This window comes from Schistocerca nitens, chromosome 2 (assembly GCF_023898315.1).
Source record: "Schistocerca nitens isolate TAMUIC-IGC-003100 chromosome 2, iqSchNite1.1, whole genome shotgun sequence".
NCBI classification, from domain to species: domain Eukaryota; kingdom Metazoa; phylum Arthropoda; class Insecta; order Orthoptera; family Acrididae; genus Schistocerca; species Schistocerca nitens.
Window position 1 is genome coordinate 861,221,813 of NC_064615.1, and position 26,252 is coordinate 861,248,064.

A 26,252-nucleotide genomic window follows, 5' to 3' on the forward strand; every position below is an offset into this window, starting at 1 on the left:
GTGTAAATCACAATATCTTTTAAGTAAATTAGAATATTATTGTAACAGGGAATGCTGCAAAATGGCTCAAATCTTATATCTCTGGCCGGAAACAAAGGTTGTTATTAGGAAAAAGACATGTATTAAGCTATTAGGCATCATCCATCTGGGAACTAATTACATGTGGAGCCCACAAGGTTCCATCTTAGGGTCCTTACTTTTTCTTATGTATGTCAATGATCTTTCACCAGTAACATTACCAGATGACAAGTCTTTTGTTTGCAGATGATACAAACATTGCAATAAATAGCAAATCAAGAATAGTCTTAGAAAGATCGACTAATAAAATATTTGTGGACATTAATCAGTGGTTCCTAGCCAATTCTTTGTCACTAAACTTCGAAAAAACACACAAATCTCCATTTGCAATGCAAATGAAAAAGCTGGCATACTATGCTTACTTTCATTCCATGATGTCATATGGGATTATTTTTTGGGGTAATTTATCAAGCCAAGCTAAAATATTCTAGGCACAAAAACGTGCAATAAGAGTTATATGTGGTGTGAACTCAAGAACATCCTGCTGAAGCCTGTTTAGGAAACTAGGAATACTAACTACTGCTTCCCAATATATTTATTCCTTAATGAAATTTGTCATTAAAAATATATCACTTTTTCAAACCAACAGCTAAAATCACGTAATCAGTGCTAGAAATAAGAATAATCTTCACAATGTTTAAAGTCACATACTCTTGTACTTAAAGGTGTGCATTATTCAGGAACACACATTTTCAATAACTTGCCAGCAGCCATAAAAAGCTTAACAGCCAATGAAATTCAGTTTCAGGGAATCCAAAAGGTTTTTATTGGTGGCCAATTCCTTCTGCTCCACTGATGAATTTCTCAGTAGAACCAACTGATTTGTGTGTATATATAACTACAATCTAACTTCTGCACCACTTCAGTGCAGTAATATGTTCATTGTAAATAAGTTTTGTAGTAGTTCTATTATATGTTTAATACCTTATAAATAAAAAAACATTTTTTTTTAATTTTAAATTCAGTGTATTAATGCGATCTTAGAAAATGAGTATTTGTAAAATGATTCTTTCATATAGTGTTCATTAAAAAAAATGACGATCATTCCACTTGGGACCTGTGGATGGTACATCAGCTTATTTGTTTCAGTTGTAAATATTTGTCATATATTATTGTTTTTCTGACATGTTCTACATCCTGGAGGACCTCCTTACTACGGATCAATTTGAATGAAAGTAAATCTAATCTAATCTAAGCACTCACACGTACCATCCTGGAGTAGTGCTTAAGTGTGTGCGAGACATACTAAATAGGAGTAACCTAGGAAACTGAAACATATACCAAAAACGGCATCAAGAATGATCGCATATGTGTATGATTTACAGGAGGCTGTCATGGAAATGCTGAGTAATCTGTACTGACTGTCTCTTGAAGAGTGATGCCAGCTCTCCCGTGATAGACTACTTAAAAAGTTTCAAGAACCAATATTAAGTGAAGAACTTTTGCAATACATTTTAACCATCTACATATTGCTTCCGAAGGGACCGTGAACAGAAGATTAGACTAATTACAGTGCCGTACACACACCGGCTTTTAAGTAGTCGTTCTGCCCTTGCTCCATAGCGAATGGAACGAGACAAATTCCTAATACTTGGTATGATAAACTACCGTCTGCCATGCACTTCACTGTGGTTTGCAGATAAGCATGTAGATGTAGATTGTAATATATCAGCACACTCTAAACAGCCCGCCAAACTGTGTTTTGCCTGAGATCGTACATGAATGATCTTTGGCTGTAGAGCAGTATGTCTTTGGAGTTACATGTGCGATTAAAGTAATTGTGTAAGCAATTGTGGTGCGGTCTAGGAAGATATTTGTTTTGATAAGATACAGGTGACAGATGGATTTGTCAGTGTTATGTGTTCAAGCAGTGACTGTGTAATGAAGTAAGAGAGACTGCCTGCAAATGACATGCTTTCAAATAAGAGTTTCCTATGGATGTTGAAAAGCCGTACAAGGAGGGATTTTTGTTGTTCCCTCCTCAAGGAGTCTTGGGACAGCTCAAGGTAACAGAAATGTTGACGTAATTTGAATTGCATATTTACGTTAGTTATGACTATTTATTTGTCAGTCTTGCGTGCTGGGAGGTTACGTTTCGTATGTAAATAATGTAACTGAACATAATCCTTTGTTTGCATCCAGTGTGTCACACTCGCCTAGAATTTAAATGAGTTATTGAGGAAGATGTTTAATTTGAATGACAGTACCTAGTTATTGATGACTTAAATGCAACAGAATTACTGATATTTTGTCGCGGCGATAGATCTCAAAATACTGGCGTTACTACAAATAATTATACGAAAAGTGTACGATAGTAGAATAAAAATACGAAGTTAGGTTGGAAATTTGAGAGAGACCTTTTAGGTTCTGCGGCGGAATTCAGTACAACGTCGCATGAAAGTTCATACTTCTTGTTGAGAGTAGTGCCGCATGTAAACTATTAAATATTAGGTACCAACATTTACTTTCTACTCATGTATTAGGTGTTCTGTATGTAACGAGCAGTTTCTTTCAATCATCATAGATACCACGAACATTTTAACCATTCTTCATTAAATGTGCGTGTTTTGTAACTATTATTGACATACCATACGCTATACATATGAGATTTTTGTGGAGGAGCACGTAGGTAAATTTGGAGACCATGTATATTATACTAGTTTGTTCTTCATTAAACATTATTGTAACTATTATCACTAATATATTATTAAAGAGACCATTTTTCCCTCAAACATTACCAGATTTCCAGTTTGATAGCCATTGTTTTATGTCACATTGAGCCCATTAGAGACAGAATATTAGCAGAGCTGCTGATGATTTTTTTAAATGAAGATGTGAGTGATGTGTAGTTCTTCTGACAATATCCGAATGAATACTTAATTGATTTTACATCAGTTGCCAAAATGTGAATGAATGTACTTTTTAAACTGGTTTATCATTTTCAAAAACTTTTTTTTCATTTGTTTCTTTGTATAACAGTACTATGAATATTGTTCATAAAACTCATAAAAAATACTGTGCAAAGTAATTGGGTCTACCTGAGGTGGATTAATGCATGCTATCTTTGGACACCTGCACTGAGATGAGCTGATACCTAACAACCTGTGAAATGAAATGTCGGGATAACATTAAAATGGAGGAAATGCTGTGCATTATTCATTGCACTGGAGGTGTCAGTTATTTTTCTGTCTTTTGTATCTTCCCACACAGATTTTACTGATTGATATTATAGGTGAAGAGGAGTAGGACCAACTTGTAATTGAGATAAATTACATTTTACTCCCAGTGCCTACATCTTGATATGACATTATGTTATTTCCCAAGATCAGTCTGATAAAATTAAAAGTTGAGTGAATTAGAAGGAGCACTGACATTTTGTGATAATACCAGAAAGTGTAATTCCTAAATGTTGAGTTTGACTTTTTAGTGCTCTTTGCTTGTGTAAGTTGTCCCTCATCTGAGGAAATAGGTAAGTGTGGATAAGTAGCAAATTATGGTGAGTCTAAAAACTAATTAATTACTGATAATAGCATGCTTATTTATGTTGACTGTATTGCAAGAGTTTGACTTCAGATATAATTGAGCCTTGTGTTTTATATGTAAGTATATATCATATTGCTCCCACTCTGAAGAAAACAATTTTATTTGTCACCAGTTGTGCTGCCTGCTTCTCAAGTTCACTGATTATTCACTCTAACAGAACTTCATTTGCTGTTTGCACCAATGCTAATTTAAATTGAGCATTTTACAGAATGAAGAAAGAAAAGAGTATCTTGATTTGTAAACTTGTGTGTAAGATTGACTCTGATTCTGCAACTGGATTTGTTGTTAGTTGAATAGTTCAGTGCCATAAAATTAAAAGACCCATATAACCAGAGCCAATTTGTGTAACGGAAAGAAGGTGGATATGTTCAAAAACTCTGCAAAATGTGATTGAATTACATTCAAAATTTGCTAACATCATTAACATAAGAAGTCATTTTAGAAAGTGAATGTAATATGTCAAAGGAGAATCATTGTTGTCAAAGCTATGAAATTCCCTGCTGTTGAGTGAGAGGGGAAAAGAATTTATTGCCAGACATGAATAATTTTCAGATTTACAGTTTGCAGTTCTTTGAATGAAAATGTTGATGAAACATAGATTTGAAGAACAGGGTCCAAGCAAATACAGGCCCACAGAGCTATAACACTGCTTCCAAGAATTGCCTTGCACTGGTCATTAAATGATGTGCAGAAAGAGTTTCATGGATCACCATTTCAGTCATGGTTTATTTGTGTCAAATAGTTAAACATGTGTATGAGTTGTTACCATGTAACTAAATGCACACAAAATAATACTATGCCAATAGGTGTCTTGCTGAATTTTCAACTTCTATTGAACATTACTATGGGAGATTCAGATCTTAAAATTGCCATCCTGGAGATCACAGTCAACCGATTTTATAAGCCTTGATTCTGTCAGACGATCCAGTAAGATTTAACCTAATATGATATCCCTCAATGTGACTCTAGGAATTTCTTTCAGCAGTATACTTCGAAAATGAAGGCCAGAAACATTGTGTTCCATTATTAAGAGTAATCTGCTATGGAAGATACTGGTAAACAAGACTGCAGTAACTGCAGCTGAACTCGTTGGTACATCATCACGTTTGTTGGCTTTGCCATCTCACAACAGAATTGTTATCTTGAAACCTAACTTAAACCTCGGGTTTCACCACAGTGTGCGTTAAAAGCTAAATAAAAATGTATTGCAGTTTAGGGCAACTTTTCATGAACTGGCACAACTATGAATATTTTGCAAAAATTGTTAAATTGTTCATTTTTTCTACTCACCATATTTCTTGCACTTACCCAGCGAGGTGGTGCAGTGGCTAGCACACTGGACTTGCATTCAGTAGAACAACAGTTCAAACCTACATCTGGCCATCCAGAATTAGTTTTTGTGTGATTTCTCTAAATCACGTAAGGCAAATTCCGGGATGGTTCCTGTGAAAGGGCATGGCAGATTTCCTTATCTGTCCTTCTCCAATCCGAGCTTGTGCTCAGTCTGTAATGACCTTGTTGGTGATGGGACATTAAACACTAATCTCCCCTCCCCCCCTCCACCTCCCACCCACCTCTCACCTCTTGCTTTTCCTCGCTTCCATTGGTTACCTCAAACTATCTTACCATTGACTACACAAAACAGCTGTGTTGCCAACTGTACACGAAAAGTTCTTTGGTTGACAGAGCTTCTGTTGTAGACTTTAGCCATTTACCCCTATTGAACACACAAAAATATTGTGGCTGTAGTGTTAATAGGTGATGTGTGAAATGTAACATATGATTGATGTACCATGTGTAGTATGGGAATTCGGTACTTCGCTCTGTTATCAGCTCAGTTCTTTACTCTGTTGTCAGGTCAGTCTTCAGCTTATCTTGTAAGCTATGTACAGTCTCTCTCAGTGTTTGTCGTGAAGTTCTCAGAGATAGATTAATTAAAAAAGAAAAGGCTGTTGTCCGCTGTTATGCAGTTTTCCTGTTTCAATGACTGAAAAGACCTCCCCTGCCCCACGTAGTGTTAATTACTGTGACTGTTAACAGCCTACGGAGACTAGATGTAGTGAAGTAAGAAGATTAGAAATCTACCACTGATTTGCTGTCATAAGAGCAATTTATTTCTATTGTCTTGCTTTATCGGTTGGTTTTAATGTCTTTACAATGATTGCGTATCGTGCATTGTAACAACACATTTTATCTTTTCAGAAAACTTGGCACAAGAAGTATTGCCAGCTATTCAGGGCTAGCAAACATGGGATAGAAAGACTTGAAGTATTTGACAGTGAGGAAGATGTTACGAAGAATTTGTCTGATAGAATTATTACTCTTGAAAATTGTGTGAAAATTACACAAGATGTACAGAAGCACCACCCCAATAGTTTCATTGTAAGTATAAATTGTAAGTCCACGTTTTATATTGACTGATGAGTTCACAGATTCTTCCTTTAAAACAATGTTTATTTGCAGGTTGTTACGAAGACTGTTACATACCATTTTGCAGCTGTCAATGAAAGTGAAATGATGCTGTGGTTATCTGCATTCCAGTCGGTTGCATTCAAGGATGATTGCTCGAAACAAACAATTGAAGAACATAATGATCTTTATGATTCATCTGGAGAAGGTACATAACAGACTTTAAAAATATACTCAAAATTTCATCACCTGGTATAGGTATTTCTGAGGAACACCCAAAATGGGGCTTTGTAGTCCTCTTAACATGTGGCTGCTTGCTAGTTCCGTATCTGATGAAATGGTCCATCCTGCAATCTCATAGAGATCACTATCATTTGTTGCTACCAGGTGGTTGCACATGCACACATGTACTGTTTTTTGACGACAGGTTTGAGCAAGGTGGGACGGTGGTTAGCGCACTAGACTCAAATTTGGGAGGGTGACAGCTCAAATAAATCCACATCCAACCATTCTCATGTAGGTTTACTGCGGTTCCCTGTAATCGTTCCAGGCAAATGCTGGCCAGGGCACAGCTGATTTCCTTCCCCAAACTTGAAACAGTCTGAGCTTGTTGTCGATGGGATGTGAAACCCTAATCGTCCTTCCTTTTGATGCCGGGAAGTGTGCAGCACTGTTGAGTGCTCCCGCAAATAAAATGAATAAGGATCTTCCTCAAGGCTCTGTCTTAGCCCCTATTCTCTTCAGCTTGTATATTGCTGACATGCCTGCAACAACATCTCTAAAATTCAGATGTTCTGATGATTGAATAATAGCTAAAAAAAACACAAGAAAATTAAAAAAAAAAGTTGTTTTAACAAATGGTTTTGTTACAGCTCGTAACAATTTCCATAAACGAAGACCTCAGCCCAGCTCACCAAAGACAGAGGTTTCATGCTGTCACCTGAACAGTAAACTTGTAAACACTTACGATGACACCTACATAAACGCTCCGCAAGCCACCTTGCTGTGCGTGGTGGAAGGTATTTTGTACCACTACTAGTCATTCCCTTTCCTGTTCCCCTCACAAATAGAGTAAGGGAGAAATGACGTCTGTATTCCTCCAGATGAGCCATAATTTCTCATGCCTTATCTTCGTGATCCATACATGAAATGCATGTTGGCGGCAGCAGAATCGTTCTGCAGTCAGCTTCAGTGCCTACCCACTGCCCTGTGTTGTCAAGGGCTAGAATAAACCCATGGCCCTTTCTTTCCTGGCACAAGAGGCGAATAAGGGAGTCTTTATTTAGTCGCATTTTTGCCTTGATATTTTGACTATAATTTGGGCATCTGAAGGTTTTTGCTTTTTCATGCATTTTCCTTCACTTTTTTGGCTTTTTAAGTTTTGGTCCCCATTTTCAGTTTGACTTCCATTTTCCAAATTTTACTGAAGTATGGGCTATATTGGGGAAGGATGTCTTACTGTGTTGCATTAGCTCTCCAATAAGTGCTGTTATCTTTTGCACCTACCAATTGAGTGGCGCTACCTCATGGTCCATCGTGGTCGGGTTGTCATGTACCCTCTTGATGTTAACCCCCTGACAATACAGGAATCACACTGCCTGTGCCTGACCTGTAACATCCCCATTTCAGCCAAGGAGTAGGCACCTATCACCTTTGGAGTGCCGGGACTTGCTAATAGCTACTATACCAGGTGCCGGCCGCGGTGGTCGTGCGGTTCTAGCGCTGCAGTCCGGAACCGCGGGACTGCTACGGTCGCAGGTTCGAATCCTGCCGCTGGCATGGATGTGTGTGATGTCCTTAGGTTAGTTAGGTTTAAGTAGTTCTAAGTTCTAGGGGACTGATGACCTAAGATGTTAAGTCCCATAGTGCTCAGAGCCATGTGAACCATGTGAACTATACCAGGTGGCCTTTGCCGTGCCTTGGTGGCTCCCATGGTGAGACCCTCCAATGAGACTGGCATCAAAGATGATGATCTGCAATGAAATGGATCAAACTTAACAGTGGCCGTACAACACAGCAATTTCAAGAATCAGGAACAGTGATTTTAATGCAGAGGTTTTTAATCCTATGGCATTTCTGTCTTTGAACATGCTTAAAGGAGAGAGCCAGGTAAGGAGAGATGGAAGTAGACAGTTTGCTGAGTTCTTGGTTTGTTCTTGAACTGACAGCAGAGCTTTCGCTACAATGAGACCACTGTTTCTCATTGAAAATATTGAAAATCAGTTTGGGGAGGTAGCAGCACTAGAGAAATGGATCTTTGCTGATCAGAACATCGCATGCCAACCATTCATGGGCACTTCAGGCCTGTGTAAACATAGGAGATATACCAGCCACCATTGCTCATGATAACGAACTCAATAGAATTCAAAGTGTTTTTTCCATTGGGACCTTATGTTACAAACTGATGAAGAGCTCTGTATTTATCTGCTGCATTGTGGAGTCCATTTTGTTTGCCACATACAGAAGGGTCCCGAAGATAATAGAGTGGACACTGGAGATTTTATCCTGGCCTTCGACGGCAACATTTTGCTTATGAAGGTTAAGGTCATGGTTTCTATGTGTGATATCAGAGCATATTTTCCTTGTCCGATGAGATTTTGTAGATCGTAGAGGTTTGGGCACATCCTCCTGCTGTTCCAGAGAGAGTTATGTGGACGGGCATCCCACGATCTTTTGCCCAACCCCCTCAATGTGTTGACTGTCTTGAACCACATCACCCTCATTCATCGCAGTGCTCAGTGTTTAAGAGGGAGAAGAAAATTCAAGAAAATAAAACACTTGACTGCCTGTCTTATCAAGATGCTAAGAAAAAGTTGAAAGACTTCATCTGACTGGTATGGTCTGAAACTTTGCGACTGTCGTCACCTGTCTGTACCTCGTATGTTAACGAAGTCTCGCACACCCCTCCTGGCCATGGTATTCCCAGGGCCTACCCCACAGTTGGGGGAAGGAATGTCAGCTCCCATGCCCCCTATCCCTATAGCACTGGTGGTTCACACACCATCAGTGCAGCCAGAGATGCCTAGTCATCCTCTGATGTCATCACCTGTCAAGATGCCCCTCCCCTCAAGATTATGCGTGAGCCGTTGGCTGTGTTTTACTTTTTATCCACCAAAGCAATATGACGAAGACCATTTAACTTTGTTTCCGACTTCCATTTCTGTGTGGTGTCTTTTTTAACCCTTTTACATGTGCCGTTTTTGAGCTGTCTTCTATTATGTCAATTGGGACTGACGTATAGTCATTTTTTAACTCCTCTCTGTCTTTGTGTTCTGTAGTTTTGATTTGGGTGCATATGACCCGAGCTGTTCTTGTGCCCTAAAGTGTAAAAAAATCAAACCTCCCCTCAAGACAAGGACCAGCAGCCACAGGCTGCAGGTCAAAGAAAAGTACGGTCCTCTTCAATTCTAGAAGATAAAATGGGAAATTTTCACATAAATTGAAGTTTCACAAGGATAAGAAGGATAAACAGAAAGATAAATTACTTTCTGAGGCTTCGGATGTTCAGCTCCTCACCCCTGCAAAGGTTGAGCATATGCACCTTGATGATGTATCACACAATTAGGTGGACTGTGACCTGGTAGTGGTTCAAATGGCTCTGAGCACTATGGGACTCAACAGCTGAGGTCATTAGTCCCCTAGAACTTAGAACTAGTTAAACCTAACTAACCTAAGGACATCACAAACATCCATGCCCGAGGCAGGATTCGAACCTGCGACCGTAGCGGTCTTGCGGTTCCAGACTGCAGCGCCTTTAACCGCACAGCCACTTCGGCCGGCTGACCTGGTAGTGAACGTCTGCGCCGTTCACCACATTCTCAGACCTGACGCCAGTGCTTCTTCAATGGAACTGTAATGGCTACTATCACCATCTGACCGAACTCCATTTTTACTTGCTACTTATTACGTAATTGGCATAGCACTTCAGAAAACACAGCTTACGGCAACACATCTTCCTGTTCTGAATAAATACAAACCTTTCTGTACCAATCATGTTAATTTCAAAAGTGTGTCCATTGGGGTTTGTACCCTCATACAGTCTGATATTTTCAGTGTGCATGTGCCCCTTGTCACTGAACTGGAGGCCAGGGCCATAAGTGTCTACAAGTTTGGATGACAATATGTAATGTTTATCTACCTTCAGACAGACCTTTCCATTATCATGAGCTGTTAGAGTTAGTGGAACTTCTACATCCCCCCCCCCCCCTTCTTCTTCTTCTTCTTCTTACTAGGGGGACTTAAATGCCCATAATCCCCCGTGGGGCAGTGACGATATGTTTCATAAAGGCTGGGTACTAGAACACCTCCTTTCAGAATTGGACGTCTGCCTACTCAACACTGGGATTTGCAACACATTTCAGTCTGGCACACGTAACATACTCAACTATTGATCCCACAGTTTGCGAACAGACTGTATTGCCCCTGATTCAATGATGCATCCATGGCAATCTTTGTGACAGCGACCATTTTCCTATCAGTCTCTCCCATTGCATGCACAGACATCTGGTACACGCTCCACGTTGGTTGCTTCGGAAAGCTGACTGGCAGGCTTTCTCCTCTGCAGCTGCTTTTGCAGCCAGTCATGCGATGGAAATCAACAAAGTAGTACAGGATACTATAGATGTTATTATTCGTGGTGCCGCAGCAACAATACACTGCTCCTCCAGCTCATTCTGATGACCACCAGTGCCATAGTGGTCGGAAGATACAACCAGAGCTATCAGGGAACAGCGCAGGGCACTTCAATGACACAAGTGCCACCCCTCTATCGATAATTTAATAGCATTCAAGAGACTCCGGGCGAAAGCACAGTGTTTATTAAAGCAAAGGAAGCAGGAGTGTTGGAAGCAATATGTATCATCTGTTGTGATCCCACACCTCATCGTCCCAAGTATGGACTAAACTCCACTGTATTTGCAGCCAACCATCGCCTACAGCCCTTTCTGGCATCATTGTCATTGGTAACATCTGCAATGATCCTGTTGTGGTACTCGCTGAATGTTTTACGACACACTTCACTAAAGTGTCTCCTTGTTAATTACCATCCTCATTACCTGATTCGAGCCTGCCTTCGGGTATCAGTGTGTCTGTGTTGTGTTTAGCATAAGTTACTTTAAGTTAGATAAAGTAGTGCGTAAGCCTAGGGACTGATGACCTCAGCTGTTTGGTCCCATAGGTACTTACCACAAATTTTCCATTTCCAGACCCAGAAATATCACACCGTGCACCACCCACTATCCTTCTATCCAGATGGTTCTCTGCCATAGAATGTCCCTTTTGGCGAATGGGAGTTTCATGGTGCTTTGGTAGTGTGTCAGAATATGGCCCCCGGGTCTAATAAAATCCACCAACCAAATGCTGAAACATCTTTGTGATGACAGCATGAAACATACCCTCGGGGTTTTTAATGGTATTTGGCAGGAAGGAGAATTTCCGTCTCAATGGTGGGAAACTGTCCTGAAACTTGGAAAGGACCCACATATTTTAACGATCAATCAATCTCTCTGATAAATGGGCTGTGTAAGCTATTGGAACGTATAGCCAATCACCATCTTTGTAGATACCTTGAAGCCAGAGGGCATATATCACGATTCCAGAGTGACTTTCAGCCTTTTCGGTCCACCACATGTCATCTGGTTCATCTGGAATCTGCATTGTGCAATGCTTTCGTGGATCGCCAAAATCTGATTGCTATGTTCTTTGATCTGTAAAAGGAATATGATACCACCTGGCGACATCACATACTACCTACACTGCACAAGTGGGGTTTCCAGGGCAGTTTACCCATTTTTATCCAGAATTCCCTCTCTCTCAGACCTTTTCTGGTCCAGACAAGTTCGACTCTCAGCATTCAATATGTACAGGATACTGGAGTCCCTCAGGGAGCAGTTCTGAGTGTAATGCTGTTCACTATTGCCATCAGTGGTATTGTAAATGCAGTGGCCCCACAGTCTCTGTGTTGCTGTATGTGGATGATCTTTTGCCTGTACTGTACCTCTTCATCACTGCGAAAACTTCATGGGACTGCCTGGAGAGTACATGGATGAGCCCTGAATCACGGCTATCAATTTTCTCCTGCAAAGTCACGAGTTGTGCCGATTTTGGATTGTGCACCTGCGCCCAGAAATTTACTTTGGTAACCATTTACTTGAAGTAATTGAAACTTTTCAATTCTTAGGTATTTTATTTGACAGCAAGCTAACTTAACTACCACATGTCCTCTGGATCAAGGCAACTTGTACGGAAAAGCTAAATGCTCGCCTTCTTTGTAGTAACTCCTCACAGGGCACAGACTGCATAGTTTTTCTAAGATTTTATAAAGCACTGATGTTATCCCACTTTGACTGTGGATGTGTTGCTCATGGGTTGGCAGCAAGCGTATTGAGACCACATTGGTGAGTGGTTCACAACTGGGGCATTGCGGAAGCTGATGTCCAAGAGCTGTGGGTTAGGCCACAACAGCTTCTGGGTAATTACGTAGTCATAGTCTGTCAGATACCTCACCCATGTCACTCAACTCCATAACCAAGAGTTCAGATTGTTTGCACATTGCCCAAAAGTGGTAGATCAGCTGGAGTCTGACTTGGTACTCTACTAAAGGACCTCCAACAGCGTCCTGTAGTCTGTGTTCCGAGGTCTCCCTCTCAGCACCTCCTACGACCTATATCTGATTCTGTGATATGGATGGATCTCTTTTGTGGCCCCAAGAATGACACTGATCCTGCCCTTCTCTTACTCCTTTTCGTTCGATCCTCAGTATGCATCTACACAGATGGATCAAAAGTCAGTGATAGGATTCGTTACGCTTTTGCACATGCAAGGGAACATGAGAAGCACTCACTGCCGAGTGCCTGCATTGTACACACTGCAGAGTCAGTTGCCATATCTCTGGCTTTGCAGTACGTCAAATCCCAGGCCATGACAAACTTCCTGATCTGTAGCAGTTCCATAAGTTGCTTAAAAGGCATAACCTTAGAGTGACCTTCATCTGGACACAGAGCTACATAGGCATTCCAGGAAATGAACTTGCCGACCATCCAGCCGAAACCGCAACTACAGGAGATCATTTCTACGTCAGAATACTGGGCACAGATTTAAGATTGCAACTTTGATGCAATATTGTGAGGCTCTGGGAATTTGAATGGCAGGCTACAACAACCCAAAACAAGTTAAGAATGATTAAGGGATCCACTGAGCTGTGGCATACATCGTTCCTGGCACCTCAGAAAGATGCTATTGTGTTTTGTCGACTATGTGTTGCCCACACGAGATTCGCCCCGAGTTCCTTCTGCATCAGGAGGATCCTCCTCACTGCAGCTTAGGTAGTCTGCTGACGATCGTGCATGTTCTTGTTGTTTGTGCCCTGCTGGCCAAGCTGCTGCGGCACGCTCTCAGCTTACCTATTTCACTACCTCAGATGCTTGCAGATGATGAGACAGCCACTACCAGTGTGTCACTTGTCCCGAGAGATAGATTGGGGGGGGGGGGGATTTTCAACTTCTTGTGCCTTTATAGACCCTCTTGTGCATGATGCTGCCTGGGTTACCTTAATTTTCTCTTATCTGTCGTGTTACAACTACCATAATGCCTTTTGACTTGCTTATACAGGGTTATTACAAATGATTGAAGCGATTTCACAGCTCTACAATAACTTTATTATTTGAGATATTTTCACAATGCTTTGCACACACATACAAAAACTCAAAAAGTTTTTTTAGGCATTCACAAATGTTCGATATGTGCCCCTTTAGTGATTCGGCAGACATCAAGCCGATAATCAAGTTCCTCCCACACTCGGCGCAGCATGTCCCCATCAATGAGCTCGAAAGCATCGTTGATGCGAGCTCGCAGTTCTGGCACGTTTCTTGGTAGAGGAGGTTTAAACACTGAATCTTTCACATAACCCCACAGAAAGAAATCGCATGGGGTCAAGTCGGGAGAGCGTGGAGGCCATGACATGAATTGCTGATCATGATCTCCACCATGACCGATCCATCGGTTTTCCAATCTCCTGTTTAAGAAATGCCGAACATGATGGAAGTGCGGTGGAGCACCATCCTGTTGAAAGATGAAGTCCGCGCTGTCGGTCTCCAGTTGTGGCATGAGCCAATTTTCCAGCATGTCCAGATACACGTGTCCTGTAACGTTTTTTTCGCAGAAGAAGAAGGGGCCGTAAACTTTAAACCGTGAGATTGCACAAAACACGTTGACTTTTGGTGAATTGCGAATTTGCTGCACGAATGCGTGAGGATTCTCTACCGCCCAGATTCGCACATTGTGTCTGTTCACTTCACCATTAAGAAAAAATGTTGCTTCATCACTGAAAACAAGTTTCGCACTGAACGCATCCTCTTCCATGAGCTGTTGCAACCGCGCCGAAAATTCAAAGCGTTTGACTTTGTCATCGGGTGTCAGGGCTTGTAGCAATTGTAAACGGTAAGGCTTCTGCTTTAGCCTTTTCCATAAGATTTTCCAAACCGTCGGCTGTGGTACGTTTAGCTCCCTGCTTGCATTATTCGTCGACTTCCGTGGGCTACGCGTGAAAGTTGCCCACACGCGTTTAACCGTTTCTTCGCTCACTGCAGGCCGACCCGTTGATTTCCCCTTATAGAGGCATCCAGAAGCTTTAAACTGCGCATACCATCGCCAAATGGAGTTAGCAGTTGGTGGATCTTTGTTGAACTTCATCCTGAAGTGTCGTTGCACTGTTATGACTAACTGATGTGAGTGCATTTCAAGCACGACATATGCTTTCTCGGCTCCTGTCGCCATTTTGTCTCACTGCGCTCTCGAGCGCTCTGGCGGCAGAAACCTGAAGTGCGACTTCAGCTGAACAAAACTTTATGAGTTTTTCTACGTATCTGTAGTGTGTCGTGACCATATGTCAATGAATGGAGCTACAGTGAATTTATGAAATCGCTTCAATCATTTGTAATAGCCCTGTATAGTTGGAGCAGCCAAGTCCCCACTTTTTCGCTTTTTACTTTTTTATGTGTTTCTCTCATGGAATGGAGGGACTGATGACACAGTAGTTTTGTCCCTTTAAACACATAATAATAATAATAGTAATAATAATCGTTGTCATCTAAAGGTTCCACTTATAATGAAAGCATAAACTTGAACATTCTAATCTACTGTGTGCATGGGAGTAAAGACCGTATTAAAAAATAAAATAAAATAAAACCCACTAGGAAATAAATCCCAACTGGGACCAAAATCATATCCACTTTTTTGTTGTTTAGAGTCCAAAGAAGGGTATGATACAGCTTGTCACATTACTCTATCCTGTGCAAGCCTCTTTGTCTTGGAACAACTACTGCCACTTACATCCTTCTGAGTCTGCTTATTGTATTCATTTCTTAGTCTCCTCCTGCAGTTTATCTCCTCCTCCCCCTACCATACACACTCCCCTCCAGTATTAAATTGGTGTTCCCTTGATGTCTCAGATTATGTCCTATCAACCGATCCCACCTTCTAGTGAGGTTGTGCCTCGAATTTCATTTCTCCTCAGTTCTGTTTAAGTACCTCTTCAATAGTTATGTGACATCTAATCTTCAGCAAACTTCTGTGGCACCACATTTCAAAAGCTTCTATTATCTTTTTGTCTAAATTGCTTATCGTCCATGTTATCACTTCCATACAGGGCTACACTCCATACAAGTAAAAGGTCTTTTTGGAAAAATAATTTTTATTCTAATGATAGAAAACTGAAACATACATTATTTCTCTATACAACCTCCCTGCATTTCCACACACTTTGTGCAACATTTCACATGTTTTTTGATTCTGTCAGAAACACGTTTTTTTGGTTGTACATGTAACCAATTTTGCACCACATCAATGACTTCTGAATCTGCTGAAAATCTTCTTTCCCTGAGCACTTCCTTCATTGGTCCAAATGTATGGAAATCAGTTGGAGGCAAGTTTGGACTGTCTGACAGGTGTTCCAGCAATTTGAATCCCAACTTCTTTATTGTTTTGGCCATCCCTTTGAAAGAATGTGGCTGAGCTTTATCTAGCTGTAGGATGACACCTTTTCACAGTTTTCCATGACATTTTTTACAGTTTTGCCTCTTGGGGTGAAATGAACGGCTACCACAATTTCCATGTCTCAGAATAGTGTTAGCATAATCCTACCAGCTGATGGTTGGCGTTTAAATTTCTTAACTTGTGGTGGTGATGGATTTTTCCAAACCAAGCTTGCAGCCTTACCTTTCAGTTTGTGATGGTGCACCCAAGATATGGCTACAGCAACAATTTGCTATAAAAATACATCTCCCTTGCAATGATAATGGGTCAAATGTTTACGAGAGATGTCCATCCTTTGTGCCTTAAGCTGCACTGACAGTTCATTCGGTACCCACCTTGCACAAACTTTCCGAAAATGTAGCCTGTCACGTAAGATGGAATATGCTGAACCATGACCGATTTGTAAAGTATAGGCAGTTTCATCCACTGTTATTCATCTATTTTACATCACCATACCCTCAGTGTTTCCAAATTGTCTTCAGTTGTTGATGTCGATGGTCTGCCCAATCTTTCTTCGTCATACAGAGTTCTTCCCTGTTTGAAGCATTCTATCCATTCGTAGATCTTGCCTAGAGATAAACAGCTGTCATCATAAAGCTCTTGCATTCGACAAACAATTTCTGCAGGTTTAACACCTTCTGTAAATAAAAGGCTAATCACTGTCCTCATTTCCTCCTTTGTGCAGATTGACAATGGAGCTGTCATCTTTCACAGTCTGCTACAATATGACTACCAAGGCGGGAATAAGAGTGACACATTACATAGAATTGTTGTGGATGACAATTCTTCAGCCCTGGATACTAGCAGTGTTGCCAAGGCCACAATGAGAAATTGCAAAAGTTTCTTTAATTTTTGACTTCCCCTAGTGCTTTCAGAAAAGACTTCGTGATACATAAATCTATATTTCATTTTAACAAACTTCTGTTTTTCAGAAACAATATTTTATATCCTCTCCATGTTAGCCATCATCAGTTATTTTGCTGCCCAAATAGCAAAACTTGTCTACTACTTTAAGTTTTTCATTTCCTAATCTAATTATCTCAGCATTGGTCAATTTAATTCAACTACATTCCTTTATCCTTGTTCTGCTTTTGTTATGTTCATCTTATATCTTCCTTTCATCAGGGACAAGGAGTGTCCCAGGGAAGTGTGATAGGATTGCTGTTATTTTCTGTATACATAAATGATTTTATGAATATGGTAAGAGAGCAGTCTGTGGCTCTCTGCTGATGATGCTGTGGTGCATGGGAAGGTGTCATCATAGAGTGACTGTAGGAGGATACAAGATGACGTAGACAAAATTTCTAGTTGGCGAGATGGATGGCTACTTATTTTAAATGTAGAAAAATGCGATTTAATGCACCTGAGTATGAAAAACAAACCTGTAATGTTGGAGTAGTGTGCTGCTTGACACAGTCATGTCAATTAAATATTTAGGCATAACATTGCAAAGGAATTTCAAGTGGAATGAGTACGTAAGGGTCGTAGTAAGGAAGGCAAATGACGGACATAATTTGATTGGGAGAACTTTAGGGAACTGTGGTTCATCTGGAAAGGAGACTGTATAATATACTGGCACAACCCATTCTTGAATACTGTTCAAATGTTTGGGATCTTCACCAGGTCAGATTAAAGGAAGACATCGAAGTAATCCAGAGGCGGGCTGATAGATTTGTTGTTGGTAGGTTCAAACAACATGCAGATGTTATGGAGATGCTTTGGGAACTTAAATAGTTGTCAATGGAGGAAAGGCAGTGTTCTTTACAAGGAGCACTATTGAGAAAATGTAGAGAACCAGCATTTGAGGCTGACTGCTGGAAGATTCTACTGCCGCCAAAGTACATTCAGATAAGAAGGATTAGGTTCTATATGGAGGCATCCAGGCAGTCGTTTTTATCATGCTCTACTTGCGAGTGGAAGAGGGAAGGAAATAACTAGTAGTGGTACAAGGTACCCTCAGCCACGCACCATACTGTGGCTTGCGAAGTGTGTGTGGTGTGCATAGATGTGCTGTCCATTCTGTTTAAGTGCTCATCCAAGTCCTTTGCTGTCTGATAGAATTACAGTGTCATCATCAAACCTCAAAGTTTTTATTTCTTTTCCCTGGAATGTAATTCGTACTCCAAATTTTTCTTTTGTTTCCTTTACTGCTTGCTCAATGTACAGATTGAATAACATTGGGGATAGGTGACAACTTTCCATCACTCCCTTCTCAACAACCACTTCCATTTCATGCTTCTAACTTGTGTGTTGTTTCTGTACAAGTTGTAAATAGATTCTCACTCCCTGTATTTTATACCTGCTGGCTTCAGAATTTCAAAGAGTGTGCTCCAATCAACATTGCCAAAACCTTTGTCTAAGCCTACAAATGTTTTCTTAATATATCTTCTGAGATAGGTCGTAGGGTCAGTACTGCCTCACGTGTTCCTGCATTTGTCCAGAATCCAAACTGATCGTCCGAGAGGTCAGCTTCACCCGTTTTTCCATTCTTTTAAAGAATTTGTTTTAGTATTTTGCAACATTGACTTGTTAAACTGATAGTTTGGTAATATTCATGCCTGTCTGTACCTGCTTTCTTTGGAAATGGAATTATTACATTCTGCTTGAATTCTGGGGGATTTTTGTGCGTCTCGTATATATTGTGCGCACCAGATGGAATAGTTTTGTCATGGATGGCTCTCCCAAAGCTATCAGTATTTTTGACAGAACGTTGTCTACTTCAGGGACCTTGTTTCAACTTTGGATCTTTCAGTGCTCTGTCAAATTTTTCTCTCAGTACCATATCTCCCTTCTCATCTTCATCTACACCTACAGCCTCTTCCCTTTTTATAATATTGCCTTCAAGTTCATTTCCCTTGTATAGCTCCTCTATATACACCTTCCATCTTTACCAAGCAAGGTGGCGCAGTCGTTAGCACACTGGACTCGCATTTGGGAGAACGCCGGTTCAATCCCGTGTCCAGCTGTCCTGCTTTAGGTTCTCTGTGATTTCCCCAAATCACTTCAGGCAAATGCCGAGATGGTTCCTTTGAAGAGGCATGGCCAATTTCCTTCCCCACCCTTCCCTAATCTGTGCGTGTACTCCGTCTCTAATGACTTCATTGTCGACGGGACGTTAAACACTAATCTCCTTCTCTTCCTTCCATCTTTGAGCTTCCCCTTCTTTGCTCAGGACTGGTTTTCAATCTGAGTTTTTGATAGTCCTACGGCTGCTTGTTTTTTCTCCAAAAGCCTGTTTAATTTTCCTGTAAGTGGTATCTTTCACCTAATGACATATGCTATCCTTAAATTTGTTCTCTAGCCATTCCTGTTCAGCTATTTTGCACTTCCTATCAGTCTCATTATTTGGACTTTTGTATTCTCTTTCGCCTTTGTAGTTTGCTGCATTTTTATATTTTCTCCTTTCCTCAATTTAATTTAATATATCCTTTGTTATCCAAGGATGTCTTCTAAGCTTTGTCTTTTTACCTACTTGGTCCTGTGCTGCCTTTAATATGTCATCCCTCAGAGTTACCTGCTGATCTTCTCCTGGTTCCACTGTTTTCGTCAGTCATTACCCAATGCTTCCTCTGAAACTCTCAACAATGTCTGTTTCTTTCAGCTTATCCAGATTCCATCTCCTTAACTTCCTACCTTTTTACAATTTCTTCAGTTTTAATTGACAGTTCAAAGCTAATACATATGTGGTCAGAGTCCATGTCTGGCCGTGGAAGTGTTGTACAATTTAAAATCTGGTTATTATATATGTCTTACCACCATATAATCAGCCTGAAACCTTCCAGGTATCTTCTGTGTACACAGCATTCTTCCATGATTCATAAAGGAAGTGTTAGTAATGATTAAATTATGATCTGTGCAAAATTCTACAATGTGGCTTCGTATTTCATTCCTTTCTCTCATTCCATATTCACCTTCTATTTTTCCTTCTCTTTCTTTTTCTGCTATCGATTTCCAATCCCCCATCACTGTTAAATTTTCATTTCACTTAACTATCTGAATTATTTCTTTTATTCCATCATGTATTTCTTCAGTTTCTTCATATGTGTAGCTAGTTGGCATAAAAACTTTTACTACTGCGGTGAGTGTGGGCTTAATATAATCTTGACTGTGATAATGCTTTCACTATCCCATTCATAGTACCTTATACTCGTTCCTGTTGTGTTATTCATTATTGAACCTACTACTGCATTATCACTATTTGATTTTGTATTTGTAATCATGTATTCTCCTGAACAGACGTCCTGTTCCTCCTGCCACTGAACTTCATTAATTCCCATTATACTGAGCGAGGTGGTGCAGTGGTTAGCACACTGGACTCGCATTTGGGAGGACAACGGTTCAATCCCGCGTCCGGCCATCCTGATTTAGGTTTTCCATGATTTCCCTAAATCTCTTCAGGCAAATGCCAGGATGGTTCCTTTGAAAAGGGCACGGCCGACTTCCTTCCCCATCCTTCCCTAATCTGATGAGATCGATGACCTCACTGTTTGGTCTCCTCCCCCAAAACAACCCAACCCATTCCCACTATATCCAACAGTAACCTGTCCATTTCCCTCTTTAAATTTTCTAAACTACCTACCCAATTAACAGACCTAACATTCCAAGCCCCAACCTGTAGACCACCGGCTTTGCTTCTCCTGATGACAATAACCTCTTGCCCAGAGATCCAAACGGGGTCTGTTTTACATAAGAGGATGCCATTTTTATTTAACCATACATTAGAGATGCATGCCCCCCGGAAAAATTATGGTTGTAGCTTCCTCTTGCTTTCAGCCATTCACAGTACCAGCACAGCAAGGCCATTTTGGTTGATGCCAGAAGGCGAGATCAGTCAATTCTACAGACTGTTTCCCCTGCAAATATTGAAAAGGCTGCTGTGCCGCTTTTTGGAAACCACCTGTTTGGCTGGCCACTCAACACATACCTCTGTTGTGGTTGCAGCTATAGGATGGCTACCTGTATTGCTGAGGCATGCAACCACCCCACCAACGGCAAATTTCATGGTTAGGGTGAGGGGATATTCACTTCAAATTTGACAAAATAATTTTTGTTGATTGTGTTCCACAGTTTTTATAAGTTGTAGAAAAGACATTGTGTAACATCTGAAGCTGCTGTTCAGTTTATTGTTTGATGTTAAACTGGTTTCAATGAGACCATTTTCCAGCATGTTCTCAACACACATCATGGGCAAGGAAAATTAATTGAGCAGGTAGCTTAGAAAAATTAAAGAGAAAGAAGGAAGGGTTGATTTTTTTATATAGTGGGAATTAGTGAAGTGCAATGGCTTGAAGAGCAGGATTTCTGGTCAGGTGAATATGGGGTTATCAACACAAAATCAGATATGGGTAATACTGAAGTGGTTCTAATAAAGAATAAGAAAATAGAAATGTAGCTAGGCTACTGTGAAATGTTCAGTGAAGACCTTATCATGGCCAAGATGGAGACGAGGCCTACATATACCACATTTATAATGCTACGAGTTTAGTGCACACTGCTTCACTCACAGTCTGTGTGGTCTGCATAGTTTTTTTTTTTCCTTTAATCAAATTTTTATGTTATTCACAAATTACAACACCTTCTAAACTTCTCATTCTAATTAAGGCCACAGAAGCATGGTCTTTACAAATGTACTTCTGACCAAAAAGCAATTTTGAAATGCAAAGTTTTTGTTAATCGTGCCTTTTGCGTTCTTATGGTGTTGTTTACTAGGAACTTCCATCCTCTAACACACATTTCTTTATGTCTAACCGAGAAGTGAAATGCCAATTTTCGTAGATCTAACTTTTTTTTTTTTTTTTAATATAACAAAATATATTCCAGAAATTTTTTACTCCCTATATCCTTCCCTAAGGGATTGAATTTCCAAAAATTGTGAAACATGTATTTTTGAATGTGTAACAAACAAGCCAAACACAAATTTTCATAGATTTAGCTGTGAAAATGTTTTCATAATGAAATGATTTCATAAAACTTTTCATTCCCTATTTCACTCTCTTAGGTGGCTGAACTGCCAAAAACACTTGCCAAAAACTACTGAAAACACGTATTTTTCTTATTTTTAAGTGAGAAGTCAAATACCAGTTTTCATAGATGTAGCTTTAAAAATTCTTAGCAGTTCTTTAATAATGAGTTATTTCCAAAAAATCTTTCACCCACTGCGTTACTCCCCCAGTGGTTGACTTTCCAGAAATGCTGAAACATGTATTTTTTTGTTCCTAGCTGAGAAACCAAATGCCAATTTTTCATAACTGTCTTCAAAATTTCCTTTACAGCGACATATTTTCAAAAAAGCATTTCACCTCTATTTCACCCCCTTTAGGAGTGGAATTTTGGACAGTCCCTCCTTAAACTGTATCTACAGTAATAACATCCTCATCCTCTCCAAATTTCAAGTGTGTATCCCTGGTGATTTGGGTTGGGCAATGATGAATTGGTGAGTCAGTCAGGACATTGTCTTTTAGATATAGAGATCAGCTTCGCGTATTTTGAACATATTGTCGGAGTATATGGTATAAAAGAAATTAATCAGTTTGTTAAGGAAATGAAAATTTAATTTTGATGGGTTAGTTCATCTGCTGTTTTATGTGTGGGGGAGGAGGGAGATTATCAAAATGCGTGGGAAGAATCAATCTTGACAGAGTTACAGAATCACTTGGGTACTGGCGTTGGTAACAGCTCATGTGATGAATGATGGGAATGGAATATGGGAGATTTGTCTCTTATTTGTAGTGAGTCATAATGTTTGTTTATAATTTCGTATGGTTTATAACTAAAGTTGGCTGGTATTTCGTTCTTTTGGGTTGGAATTTAACCACATCATCAGAGCCGTTAGGAAAATCAGGAATAAGAATACAAGTAGGTTATTGCAGTGATGAAAGTACATCATGAGCTCTGCTACACATGAATCTATTACAGCAATTGTAATTTCTTGTTGGGATCTATTTTCTTTGCCAGCTTACAGGCTAATTATCATATTCCACTCTAATGTATACCTATGCTACAGGTCAGTCTGTCGGCACATCTTTTTCCTTTCATATTGAAAGCAAATGCAATCAGTTTGTATATTCTGTTGAAAGAAGTCATTAGATTCAGTGGTGTTCGTTGCCTACCATATAATGTTACTCAGTTGGCTACTAACATCATCATCGAATTCTCAAAATCAGCACATTATGAAAGAGCTGCAGACTCTATAAATGCACTTTAGCCACAAAAATTATCTATTTTGGAATGGTTCACTAATGAACTGTTATAATGGTTTGATGTATCTGACTTGATGAAGACTGTACTAAAATAATTTTTCATTCAAAGATTTAAAAGCATTCATGTGTTCTGATAACTGTTCCAAGAAGCTTGTTTATTCTTATAATTCATTATGTTTCTTATGCATTGTTATATTTGTCTGTTTATCTACTTGCACCTTGCTTTCTGATTCTCATTTTTTTAATGGTTAAATTCTTATCTCAGGTAAACAGAAATTCAAGAAAATGTTTGCCCTTTGTTTATCTAATTTTAAACTCTTTTTTTTTTTGTAGGTGTTTTTACTGTGTGGTTAGTTCCATCTGAAGCCAGTGAAAGGTGTGGTTTGGAACCAGGTGTATATACACTTGTAGTTGCCTCTGCTGTGATCCAGCTTCGGAGTAGCACAGACAACAGTATTCTCTTCACGTGGCCCTACCGTTACATTAGGCGGTATGGCTATCGTGAAGGGAAGTTCATATTTGAGGCTGGCAGAAAATGTGATTCTGGAGAAGGCACATTCACATTGCAGCATTCTAATCAGCAAGAGATATTTCGTTGCCTTTCCTCCAAAATGAAAAGTATGCGGAAATTGCTATCTGGTGAAACACCCGTAAGCCCCGTGATAATGTGTGGCGACAATCAGTTCCAAGCAGCCCTGAGTATGGAGGCACGTTCTCGTAGCCCCCTTCCCCCATCTCCAACAAGTGCGACTCTTTTTGATACAGATTTTAGCACAATTTCACAGCCTTCCAGCAAATTTCTTGGTACTGTTGTTGCAGAAAATGAACATTTTGTTGTAAATAGTTTTTCACATACCAGCAGACCAAAGCCAAAGCCTGTAAAACCTCCCCGCAAACAAATTCAGTCTGTAGAAAATATTTCAACAGAAAATGAATCCATCTCTACTGAATCTTTAAGCTCTGGTCGTTTCAAAGCTTCTAAAGGAAGCAGCCTGTCGCCAACAACCCCAGTGCTTGTGACTCCTACAGATAGTGCACAAGATTATGATGATGTGGAGGTTCGAAAGGATGCTTGGAGGACCCTAGGTGTTGATGACGTACGACATACAGAAAATCAGTGCAGTGATGAAGAAGACAGGCCTGCTCAGTTTTCCACTGCTTCAACTGTTCAGGTTGCTGAACAAAGTCCAATGCCACAGTGTTCAAAAATTCTAGCTACACAGATTTCCATGAAGTCTGACAGCAGTGAAGACTATGATAAATTGCAGCACTTCCGCCCACCACCTAAGCCAACTGCTGGAGGCTACAGCCATGTGCCTGTGCCTTCCGTTACTTCTCAAATACAACTTCCTCCTGCTCCAGAGGAATCTCCAACCAGCTTTAATGACTATGAATTATGTGAAAAAATACAAGCTTGTAGGTTAGCAGATGATTCTCATTATGGCTATGGTATGATCCGTAAAAAATCAGTACCAACTGATAACTCTTTATCTGGACCTGAACATCAATTTTACAATGACCAGGAATATGCTGTTGTGCAAAAACCAAAAAAAGTCTAGTCCCTTTTGCATGTGATATTAATTATAAACATTGAATTGTGATCATTTCATCTCCATAGATAGCAATGTATCTTCCAAACTAAACATAAAATCTTTTTACTCATGTATAGTATTCATTAAATTCATTCATTTTTAGATAAACTTTGTAAAATGAAAGTTGTTCACTGATTTGCAGGTGATTCATCATATTTACGTGTTTTTAGAGGAACTTTTGTCAATGTGATGCATACTGATTGATAAGTAATTGTTGCTGATTGAGGGTGTTATCCTTTCATTTATAATCCTCAATCACAGCAAATTAGAGAATTTTTAAGCATCTTTTAAGAAAGTGGACTATTCTAAATACAGATGTTCTACTCCTTGAGTGACATGCCATGTTTGAAATGCAAATCTTGTTGTCCAATCTTAGAGAAGTAGGTTAATTTTGCACAACAGTTGATGTTAACATTCCCATTTTCTGTAAGAAATAACATAAAGACTTGTGAGCTACTTGTTGAAGATTTTATTTACATTTCAAGTTCAGTATATTGAGTCTGCTCATAACAACAACACACTATAAAAGTAATTACCATTATGGTCTACCATTACATAACTGAATTTTGTATCTGGTAGGCTTTTGATATTAATATTGATTGTAATATAAATGTTGAATATATTTTAAGAGAATATTTATGCAACTGCCGTTTACTGGGCACCATTTGCCCATATGAATAGACTGCAAACTTGACTCATGAGCTATGTTTACCTGTAAGTAATTATAAGCATTTATGGGCATACTAAAAAGCTGTTGCAACTTTATTTTTTTCTAAATTTTATATATGTTCTATGGATTTTACCTGCAGATCCATAAATAATATGTTTATGTTGTAACTGAAAGTGTTGTCAGTAGGTTTATTTTATGTCCTTTGTTAAATTTAAATGTGTGTGATACATTAAAAACTATTATTTGTTGAAAATTGTAATTTATGAATGGATTGATGCAAGAGAGTAATTTGTTCTAGTTAAATATGTAGTGTTAGTATTTTGTGGAATACATGGCCAGTTTCCAAAATCACTAAAAGCTATTTATATGCAAAACAGAGTGAGATACTCACAACTCTTAATTTAGTTCTTGAGTACCATTTCACAGCTCTCTCTTCTTAGCTATGCGTTGTGTTTTAAAATGACTTTTATGCATTGAGTGACATTGTCTTGGTGACCAAATTGGCAGACTCTTTTCATTTGTGTAGTGACTTCAGTGCTCACTGGGTTGTTGTTGTTGTGGTCTTCAGTCCTGAGACTGGTTTGATGTAGCTCTCCATGCTACTCTATCCTGTGCAAGCTTCTTCATCTCCCAGTACCTACTGCAACCTACATCCTTCTGAATCTGCTTAGTGTATTCATCTCTTGGTCTCCGTCTAAGATTTTTACCCTCCACGCTGCCCTCCAATGCTAA

At 39.7% G+C, this 26,252-nt stretch overlaps 1 protein-coding gene across 1 annotated transcript; it reads left to right on the forward strand.

The window, feature by feature from the left end:
• The first annotated feature begins 1,840 nt into the window (after nucleotides 1-1,840).
• LOC126234676 (uncharacterized) lies at nucleotides 1,841-25,667 on the forward strand. The gene is made up of 4 exons (XM_049943415.1): nucleotides 1,841-2,084; nucleotides 5,824-6,003; nucleotides 6,085-6,238; nucleotides 23,592-25,667. Exons 1-4 carry the CDS (start codon nucleotides 2,013-2,015, stop codon nucleotides 24,815-24,817), a joined length of 1,632 nt encoding a protein of 543 aa, XP_049799372.1. The 5' UTR covers nucleotides 1,841-2,012; the 3' UTR covers nucleotides 24,818-25,667.
• The last annotated feature ends 585 nt before the right edge of the window (nucleotides 25,668-26,252 follow it).